General features: G+C 56.8%; 1 protein-coding gene across 1 annotated transcript; it reads left to right on the top strand.

The window, feature by feature from the left end:
- Positions 1 to 845: 845 nt before the first annotated feature.
- SLC3A2 (solute carrier family 3 member 2) lies at positions 846 to 10281 on the top strand. The gene is made up of 9 exons (XM_083881414.1): positions 846 to 1321; positions 2642 to 2818; positions 3399 to 3493; positions 3761 to 3829; positions 4450 to 4514; positions 5870 to 6080; positions 7633 to 7770; positions 8611 to 8670; positions 9608 to 10281. The coding sequence occupies exons 1-9, from the start codon at positions 874 to 876 to the stop codon at positions 9962 to 9964; spliced, it is 1620 nt and encodes a 539-aa protein (XP_083737540.1). The 5' UTR covers positions 846 to 873; the 3' UTR covers positions 9965 to 10281.
- Positions 10282 to 10371: the final 90 nt, after the last annotated feature.

Here is a 10371-nt window from a genome sequence, read left to right as displayed (position 1 = left end):
GCCGTAAACTCCAAAATCGGCGTCTCGCCGAGCCCCAGTGGGAATTACAAACGCCAAATTCCGCCCTCGGGGCGGGTCCGGCCCCTCCCCGCCCGCCTCGCGCCCTTTGATCCGCCCTCAGCGGCGCCGGGAGGGGGCGTGGCCTGTGTGAAGTGGGCGTGGTTTTTGATGGTAATAGCCAATGGGGGTGTTGTTTGGGGCGTGGTCAGAGTGAAGTGGGCGTGACTTGTGGTGGTAAGAGCCAATGAGGCGTAACCTAGGGCGTGGTTTAGGAGTAGTGGGCGTGGCTTTGCGGGGTATGCGTGGTATAAAAGGCGGCGCTCAGCCCCTCCCAGCCCTGTCACGAGGAGATCACCGGAGGTAGCGGCGGCTCTGGGGGGGGGTCTTGAGAGGTTTAAAGGGGCTTTTCTTTGGGAAAACAATCAGTTTTTGGGCTCTTTATACCAATATCAGGGTGCTCAGATTCTCCTTCGAGTGCGCGGGAGGGGCTGGAAATCCCCTTCAAGGACAAATCCGGTCGTTCAAGGCGAGGCCTTGTCAAAACACCGCGGGGAGGCCTGGAAATATTTTTGGACGTTCTGAGTCCCCTGTGAATAATTTAAAATCCCTTAGAAAGGCTTTTAGATACTCTAGAGGAGCTTAAAAGTCTCAACAATAGTATTTTAGAGGGTTTAGATCGATATTAAGATATTTAAGGGGCTTTTGGCGTGTGTGGGAAACGCCTTTGGCCCTCCCACAAACCTTTGCCCGCCGCGCTGCAAAATCAGCGTTTAAAGTCCTATTTTAATGCTGATTTAAACAGAAAGAGTCCAGCTTATCTCGGATTATTTTTAGGGTGTCCTGAAGGAGTTTTTGTGGTTTTTTTCCCCTCAGATGGACCCCGAGGCGCCCCGCGAGCTGGAGCTGTCGGCGCTGGAGGCCGAGAAGGAACCGATGGCGGCCGGGCCCGAACCCGGAGCTCCCCCAGACCCAATTCCACCCCCAGACCCCCGAGCAGGAGCCGAAAAAAACGGGCTGGTGATGAAAATCCCCCCCGAGGAAGAAGAAGAAGCCGCTTTAAGCGGCGCAGCGCCTTCGGGAAGCCCAAAATTCACGGGTTTGGGCAAAGAGGAGCTGCTGAGGGAGGCGGGGACGCCGCTCTGGTCCCGGGCCAGGAAGGTTTTGCTGCTGCTCTTTTGGGGGGGTTGGTTGGGGATGTTGGGGGCGGCCGCTGCCATCGTGGTCCAGGCCCCCCGCTGCCAACCCCTGCCCTCCAAAGCCTGGTGGGAGCTCGGGGCGCTCTACAGGGCTCCCCCCAAGGCCTTCGGGGGGGATCTCAAAGGTGAGGAGGGGGCTGGAAAGGTTTTTTGGGGGGTTTGGGGGGTGGTGAGGGTTCCCTGGGGGGTTTTGGGGGGTCTCAGGGTGGGATTTTGGGGATCCTGGGTCAGTTTTGGGTGTCTCGGGGTGGGATTTTGGGGTTCCTGGGCAGGTTTTAGGGTCTCAGGGTGGAATTTGGGATTCCCGGGTGGTTTTTGGGGTTCCTGTTCAGGTTTTGATGTCTCAGGGTGGAATTTTGAGGTTCCTGTTCAGGTTTTGATGTCTCAGGGCAGGATTTTGGGGTTCCTGTTCAGGTTTTGATGTCTCAGGGTGGGATTTTGAGGTTCCTGTTCAGGTTTTGGTGTCTCAGGATGGAATTTTGGGGTCTCAGGGTGGGATTTTGGGGTTCCTGAATTGGTTTTGGGGGTCTTGTGGTGGAATTTTGGGGTCTCAGGATGGAATTTTGGGGGTTCCAGTGCAGGTTTTGGTGTCTCAGGATGGAATTTTGGTGTCTCAGGGTGGGATTTTGGTGTCTCAGGGTGGAATTTTGGTGTCTCAGGGTGGAATTTTGGTGTCTCAGGGTGGAATTTTGGTGTCTCAGGGTGGAATTTTGGTGTCTCAGGGTGGAATTTTGGTGTCTCAGGGTGGAATTTTGGTGTCTCAGGGTGGGATTTGAGGGTCTCAGGGTGGAATTTGAGGGTCTCAGGGTGGGATTTGTGTGTCTCAGGATGGAATTTGAGGGTCTCAGGGTGGGATTTGGGTGTCTCAGAGCAGGATTTTGGGGTCTCAGGATGGAATTTGAGGGTCTCAGGGTGGGATTTTGGTGTCTCAGGGTGGGATTTTGGTGTCTCAGGGTGGGATTTGGGTGTCTCAGGGTGGGATTTGTGTGTCTCAGGATGGAATTTGAGGGTCTCAGGATGGAATTTGAGGGTCTCAGGGTGGGATTTTGGTGTCTCAGGATGGAATTTGAGGGTCTCAGGGTGGGATTTTGGTGTCTCAGGATGGAATTTGAGGGTCTCAGGATGGAATTTGAGGGTCTCAGGGTGGGATTTGGGTGTCTCAGGGTGGGATTTGGGTGTCTCAGGGTGGGATTTTGGTGTCTTAGGGTGGAATTTTGGGATTTTGTTCAGGTTTTGGTGTCTCAGGGTGGGATTTTGGTGTCTTAGGGTGGAATTTTGGGGTTCCTGTTCAGGTTTTGGTGTCTCAGGGTGTTATTTTGAGGTCTCAGGGTGGAATTTTGGGATTTTGTTTAGGTTTTGGTGTCTCAGAGCAGGATTTTGGGCTCTCAGGATGTAGTTTTGGTGCCCCAGGCCGTGCTCACATTTCTCCCCCCTGTCCCCCCCAGGTGTGGAGGCCCGCCTGGGGTACCTGCGGGACAAGCTGCAGGTGGGGGGGCTGCTCCTGGGCCCCCTGAACCCCCCAAAGGCCCCGGGGGACAAAATCCCCCCCCTGAAGGAGCTGGACCCGGCCCTGGGCACCCCCCAGGACCTGATGGCCCTGCTGGACACGGCCCAGGACAAAGGTGGGCTGGGGGACCCCCAAAACGGGCTGGGGGACCCCGAAAATGGGGTAGGGGAGGCTGAAAAGGGAGAGAGGGACCCCGAAATTAGGATGGGGGACCCCAAAATGGGGAGAAGGACCTCAAGAATGGGATGAGGGACTCCAAAAATGGGTTGGGGGAGCCCAAAACAGGCTGGAGGGGGCTGAAAATGGGATGGGAGAGCCTGAAAAATGGGGTGGGGGACCCCAAAAATGGGCTGGGGGGGCTGAAAATGGATTGGGGGACCCCAAAAATGGGCTGGGGGAGCACAAAAAATGGGGAAAGGACCCCAAAAATGGGGTGAATGACCCGGAAAATGAGTTGGGGGGGCCTGAAAATGGGTTGGGGGACCCCAAAAATTGCGAGGGGACCCCAAAAATGGGGTGGGGGACCCCAAAGTGGAGGGTCTGTGATCCTTGGGGGGATCCCAAATATTTGGGGGAGGTTTCTGTGACCCTGGGGGGTGTTTTGGGGTCCCCTCAGGAGGTTTTGGGATCCCCAGGGGTGTTTTGGGGTCCCCAGGGCTGTTTTGGGGTCCCTGACCCCCAATTTCCCCCCAAAGGAATGAAGGTGATCCTGGACCTGACCCCGAACCCCTCGGGGGGTCCCGTCTGGGGGGACGCAGCCAACGACCCCGGGGTGCAACAGCAGGTCCAGGTGGGTCTGGGGGGTTTTGGGGGGTCCAGGTGGGTCTGGGGGCTCCTGGGGGGGTTTTGGGGGCTCCTGGAGGGGTTTTGGGGGGTGTTGGGGGGGGTTAGGGGGTCCTGGGGGGGTTTTGGGGGGTCCTGGGGAGGTTTTGGGGGGTCCTGGGGGGATTTTGGGGGGTCCTGGAGGGGTTTTGGGGGATCCTGGGGAGGTTTTGGGGGGTCCTGGGGGGGTTTTGGGGGGTTTTGGGGACCCCCTGACCCCCCTGTGCCCCCCCAGGAGGCCCTGAGCCATTGGCTCAAACAGGATTTTGCTGGGATCTTCCTGGACGGGATTGAGGAGCTCGAGGTGAGGGGGATACAGATTTTGGGGGGGGTTTAAGGGGTCTTTTGGGTTTTTTTGGGGTCTCTGGGGGGTTTTGGGGGGACTTTGGGGCTTTTTTGGGGGGTCTTTGAGGGGTGTTTTGGGTTTTTTTGGGGGGTCTCTGGGGAGTTTTGGAGGTGTTTGGGGGAATTTTGGGGGTCTTTGAGGGTTTTAAGGGGTCTCTGGGGGGTTTTGGGGCATCTTTGGGGGTCTCTGGAGGGTTTTGGGGGTGTTTGGGGGTCTTTGGGGTTTCTAGGGGGTCTTTGGGGGGTTTTTTGGGGGTCTCTGGAGGGTTTGGGGGGATTTGGGGGTCTTTGGGGGTTTTAAGGGCGGTTTTAGGGACTTTGGGGGCTCTCTGTGGGGATTTTGGGGGGTCTTTGGGGGTTTTTAGGGGTCTTTGGGGGAATTTTGGGGATTTTTGGGGGATTTTGGGGGGTCTCTGGGAGGTTTTAGGAGTCTATTGGGGTTTTCTGGGGGGTTTTGGAGGTCTTTGGGGGTGTTGAGGGTCTTTGGGGAGTTTTGGGGGTCTCTGGGGTTTTTCTGGGTGGTCTCTGGGGGGTTTTTGGGGGGCTGTGACCCCCTTGTGACCCCCCGTGCCCCCCCAGCCCTCGGTGGTGTCTCACTGGAGGAACCTGACGGAGCATCGGCCCAGCCCCAGCGGCGTGGCCAGGTCTGAGCCCCCAAAATCTTCCTTTTGTCCCCGAAAAATGTTCCTTTTGCCCCCCAAAACGGTGTCACTGACCCCCCGAGTGTCACCCCAAATCTGTGACCCCCCAAAAATGTCCCTTTTTCCCCCCCAGTGTCCCCCAAATCTCCTCCCCTCGTGTCACTGACCCCCATTTGTGCTGCTTCCCCCATTTTTGGGGTTCTTCTCTGATCTTCTCTCCCCTTTTTTTGGGGTGATTTTCAGCCCTTTCTGCCCCGTTTTTGGGGTCCTTTTCTGCCCTTTCCCCCCATTTTTGGGGTTCCCCATGACCCCCCTTTCCCCCCATTTTTGGGGTGATTTTCAGCCTTTTCTGCCCCATTTTTGGGGTGTTTCTTTAACCTTTCCCTCCCAATTTTTGGGGTGTTCCCCTGATCATTCCCCTCCCATTTTTTGGGTTCTCCCGTGATCCTCTATCCCATTTTTAGGGTTCTTCCTTCACCTCCTCATCCCGTTTTTCAGGTTCTTCCCTGACTTTTTTCTCCCATTTTTGGGATTATTCTCTGCTCTTTTTCCTCCATTTTTTGGGGTTCTCCCCTGACCTTCTCTCCCCTGTTTTTGGGATTATTCTCAGCCCTTTCTCCTCCATTTTTGGGGTCCTCTTTTGCCCTTTTCCCTCCCATTTTTTGGGTTCTCCCCTGATTTTTTCCTCCCAATTTTTGGGGTGTTCCCCTGATCATTCCCCTCCCATTTTTTGGGTTCTCCCCTGATCCTCTATCCCATTTTTAGGGCTCTTCTCTGACCTCCTCATCCCATTTTTTCAGGTTCTCCCCTGACTTTTTTCTCCCATTTTTTGGGTTTCTCCTCTGCCCTTTCCCCTCCCATTTTTTCGGTTCTCCCCTGATTTTTCCCTGCCATTTTTGGGGTGTTTCCCTGATCATTCTCCTCCCATTTTTTGGGTTCTCCCCTTACACTTTTTTTCCCATTTTTGGGGTCTTTCTCTGCCCTTTTCCCCCCCATTTTTTGGGTTCTCCCCTGACTTTTCATTCCCATTTTTTGGCTTTTCCTCTGACATTTTTTTCCCTTTTTTGGGACACTCCCCTGATGATCCTGACCCATTTTTGGGTCTCCCCCTGACCCCTTTATCCCATTTCAGGGTCCTGGTGGGGGGCACCCGCCTGCAGCAGCCCTGGAAGGTTCCCCAGGGTCTCCCCAGTGACCCCCTGACCCATTTTTGGGTCTCCCCCTGACCCCTTTATCCCATTCCAGGGTCCTGGTGGGGGGCACCCACCTGCAGCAGCCCTGGAAGGTTCCCCAGGGTCTCCCCTGTGACCCCCTGACCCATTTTTTGGGCTCCCCCTGACCCCTTTATCCCATTCCAGGGTCCTGGTGGGGGGCACCCGCCTGCAGCAGCCCTGGAAGGTGCCGCAGCACCCCGGGGCCCCCCGGCTGCTGGTGGGGCCCTTCCTGCAGCCCCTGCAGCCCCCTCCCCACGGGGAGAGCCCCCAGGGGGCCCTGAGGGACCTGCTGGCCTTCCTGGCCTCGTCCAACTCGTCCTCAGAGTCGTCCCCGGCCGTGGGGCTGGGCTGGAGCGTGAGTGGGGCACCCCAAATCCTGACTGGGAACCCCAAATCATTCCTGGGAACCCCTAAAACCTGACTGGGAACCCCAATTCCTGACTGGGGCACCCCAGATCCTTCCTGGGAACCCTAAACTGCCCTGGGGCACCCCAAATCATCCCTGGGCACCACAAATCCTGACTGGGGACCCCTAAACCTGCATGGGGCATCCCAAATCGTCCCTGGGCACCCCAAATCATCCTTGGAAACCCCTAAAACCTGGATGGGGCATCCCAAATCATTCCTGGGAACCCCTAAAACCTGCATGGGGCACCCCAAATACTGAATGGGAATCCCAAATACTGAATGGGCACCCCAAATCCTTCCTGGGCACACCAAATCATCCCTGGGCATCCCAAATCATCCCTGGGCACCTCTAAAACCTGCATAGGGCACCCCAAATACTGAATGGGAACCCAAAACTGGCCTGGGACACCCCAAATCCTGACTGGGGCACCCTGAATCCCGAGTGGGAACCCAAAACTGTCCTGGGACGCCCCAGATCCTGACTGGGAACCCCTAAACCTGACTGGGACACACCTAAACCTGATTGGGGGCCCCAAATCGTCCCTGGGCATCCCAAATCCTGACTGGGGGATCCCAAATCATCCCTGGGAACCCTAAACTGCCCTGGGAACCCCAAACATCCCTGGGAATCCCTAAAACCTGCCTGGGGCACCCTAAATCATTCCTGGGCATCCTGACTGGGACCCCAAACTCCTCCTCCACCCCCAAAAATCCCCCCAATTCTGAGCCCCTGGGACCCCAAAAACCTTCCTGAGACCCCCCCAAACTGCCCCAAAATCCTCCCAAAAACCTTCCTGGGACCCCAAAAACCTTCCTGGGACCCCCCCAAACCTCCCCAGGACCCTCCCAAACCTCCCTGGGACCCCCCCAAACCCCTCTGAGACTCCTCAAAATCTCCCTGGGACCCCCAAATTCCCTCTCCACCTCCAAATCCTGAGCCCCTGGGACCCCAAAACCTTCCTGAGACCCCCCCAAAACCTCCCCAGGACCCTCCCAAAACCTTCCTGGAACCCCAAACTCCTCCACCTCCAAATCCTGAGCCCCTGGGACCCCAAAACCTTCCTGTGACCCCTCGAAACCTCCCTGGGACCCCAAATTCCTCCCTCACCCCCAAAAATCCCCCCAATCCTGAGCCCCTGGGACTCCTGAAACCTCCCTGGGACCCTCCCAAAATCTCCCTGAGACCCCAAATCCTCCTCCATCCCCAAATCCTGAGCCCCTGGGAACCCTCAAACCTCTCTGGGAACCCTCAAAACCTCCCTGGGACCCCCAAAAACCTCCCTGGGACCCCCAAAAACCTCCCTGGGACCCCCAAATTCCCTCTCCACCTCCAAATCCTGAACTCCTGGGACCCTCCCAAACCTCCCTGGGACCCCCAAAACCTCCCTGGGACCCCCAAATCCCCTCTCCACCCCCACCCCACACCCCCCAAGCCACCCCCTCCCCTTTTGGGATATTTTTGGGGGGGATTTGGGGCTGACAGGGTCTCTGCCCCCCAGGTTGGGTCCCCCTGGGAGTCGTGGGTGAGCCCCGAGCTGAGGCTGCAGCAGCTGCTGATGGTCTGGGCCCTCCCCGGGACCCCCGTGCTGAGCTATGGGGACGAGCTGGGGCTGCCCAGACCCCCCAAAAACCAGCAGGTACCCCCGGGGAGGGGGGGTAGAAGGAATTTGGGGGGCTGGGAGGGGGTTTGGGGGGATTGGGAGTGATTTTTTGGGGGATTGGAAAGGGATTTGGGGGGTCTGGAAGGGGTTTGGGGGGGATTTGGGGGGTCTTGGAGGGGCCTGGGGGAGATTTGGGGGGGTCTGGAAGGGATTGGGGGGGTTGGAAAGAGGGTTGGGGGTCTGGAAGGGGTTTGGGGGGGATTTGGGGGGACTGGGAGGGGGTTTAGGGGGATTTAGAAGGGCTGGGAGGGATTTTTTGGGGGGACTGGGAGGGGTTTGGGGGGTCTGGAAAGGGATTTGGGGGGTCTGGAAGGAGGTTGGAGGGGATTTAGGGGAACTGGGAGGGAATTTGGGGAGGCTGGAAAGGGGTTTGGGGGGGATTTAGGGGGCTGAGAGGAGTTTGGGGGGGTCTGGAAGGGATTTTTGGGGGACTGGGAGGGATTTGGGGGGGATTTAGGGGGTCTGGAAGGGATTTGGGGGCTGGGACGAATATAGAGGGGCTGGAAAGGGATTTTGAGGGGCTGGAATAGGATTTGGGGGCACTGGAAGTGATTTTTGGAGGTCTGGGAGGAGATTGGGGGCTGGAACAGATTTTTGGGGGACCTGGAGGGATTTGAGGGGGCCAGGACGGGATTTGGGGGGGACTGGGACTCACTGGGAGGAAACCAGGGGGTCTTGGGGAGGATTAGGGCAGTTTTGGGGGGCTGGGGATGGCTGTAGGGTTTTGGGGGGTTCAGGGGGGTTTTCGTGTGACCCCTGACCCCAAATCCCCCCATTTTTTTTCCCCCGACCCCAATTTTCCCCGTTTCTCCCCAGCTGCCGCCGATGCCGTGGGACATCATTGACGCCATCAAAAGGGGCGGGAACGGCTCTGAGGTGGGCGGGGCTTTGGGACTGATTGATAATCTGGTGGGCGGGGCTTGAGGATGTGATTGACTGTCTGGTGGGCGGGGCTTGAGAATGTGAATGACTGTCTGGTGGGCGGGGCTTGAGGATGTGATTGACTGTCTGGTGGGCGGGGCTTGAGGATGTGATTGACAGTCTGGTGGGCGGGGCTTGAGAATGTGATTGACTGTCTGGTGGGCGGGGCTTGAGGATGTGATTGACTGTCTGGTGGGCGGGGTTTGAACTTGTAATTTACATTTTTGGGCGGGGCTTGTGCAAACTCCTCCCATGGGGCGGATTTTTAAGTCTCTTTTATGGTGTTTCCCAAGGGATGGTGTCAATAGGCTACGCCCATTAGTGGCATTTCTCTCTCTTTTAGCCCCCAGCAGAACTGGAGCTGTGCACCACCATCTCCTCCCTCCGTTCCCGTGAACTCTCCCTCCTCCTGGGGCCCATTTTAGGGCCATTTTGGTGCCATTTTAGATCTCCTTTGGCGCCATAATTAGCTCACACTAACTCTAATTTCTCTCCATTCCAGCTCTCAGCAGAACTGGAACTCTGCACGACTCTGTCCTGCCTTTGCTCCTGGGAACTCTTTCTCCTGCTGGGCCATTTTAGGACCATTTTGGGGCCATTTTGGGGCCATTTTGTGCCTCTCTCACCCCACATTAACTCTAATTTCTCTCTCTTTCAGCCCCCAGCAGAACTGGAGCTCTGCACAACCATCTCCTCCCTTTGCTCTCATGAAGTCTCCCTCCTCCTGTTGCATTTTAGGGCCATTTTAGGACCATTTTGGGGCCATTTTGGGCCTCTCTCACCCCACATTAACTCTAATTTCTCTCCATTCCAGCCCCCAGCAGAACTAGAACTCTGCATGACTTTCTCACCACACCAAACCCTCCCTAACCCTCATTTCTCTCTCTTTTAGCCCCCAGCAGAACTGGAGCTGTGCACCACCGTCTCCTCCCTCCGTTCCCGTGAACTCTCCCTCCTCCTGGGCCAAACCCACCCCGTCTCCTCTGTCCCCCCGTCGCTGTCCCTGCTCCGCCTTTGGGACCAGAGCGAGCGGTACCTGCTGCTGCTCAACCCCCACCCCGGGGTGCTCAAACCCTTCTCGGGGCTCCAACAGCCCCCAGGGGGGTCCCAGGGGCCCCTCGTGCCCCCCGAGGTGACGCTGAGGTTCAGCACGGGGCCGGTGGTGCCGGGGCAGTTGGAGCTGAGGCTGGAGGAGATCAAAGTGGGGCCCTACGACGGGATGTTGTTGGGCTTTCCTTATAAAGGGTGAATAATTCAACCCCAAAAATCAGAATTTGGGCACCCAGAGAGGGTTTTGTGTCAGTATGGGGGGTTGTTGTGGGTCTTGTTGGGTTTTTTTGGGGTTTTTTTGGGGTTTTTCTCAAGTCTGAAGCTCAAAACTCCTTTTTTTGTTTAGGGTTTTTTTCTTTTTTCTTCTTGGTTTTTGGGGAGTTTCTTTTCTTGTATTTCCTACCCCTAAAAATGCCTTTTTTGGGGGTATTTTTCCTCCCTCCTTTTGGGGTTTTCTCTGTTTTTTGGGGGTTTTTGGGGTTCCCCCTCCAATCCTGAATAAACGAGCAGCATTTCTGTCCCTGTCTCTGACTCTGTTGATTTTTGGGGGGCTCTGAGTGACCCCCCCCCAAGATTTGGGGGGTCCCAGACCCCAAATTAGGGGAG

The sequence above is a fragment of the Zosterops lateralis genome (assembly GCF_965231275.1).
Source record: "Zosterops lateralis genome assembly, chromosome: 33".
In the NCBI taxonomy this organism is placed as follows: Eukaryota; Metazoa; Chordata; class Aves; order Passeriformes; family Zosteropidae; genus Zosterops; species Zosterops lateralis.
This window is presented reverse-complemented; position numbering and strand designations above follow the sequence as displayed.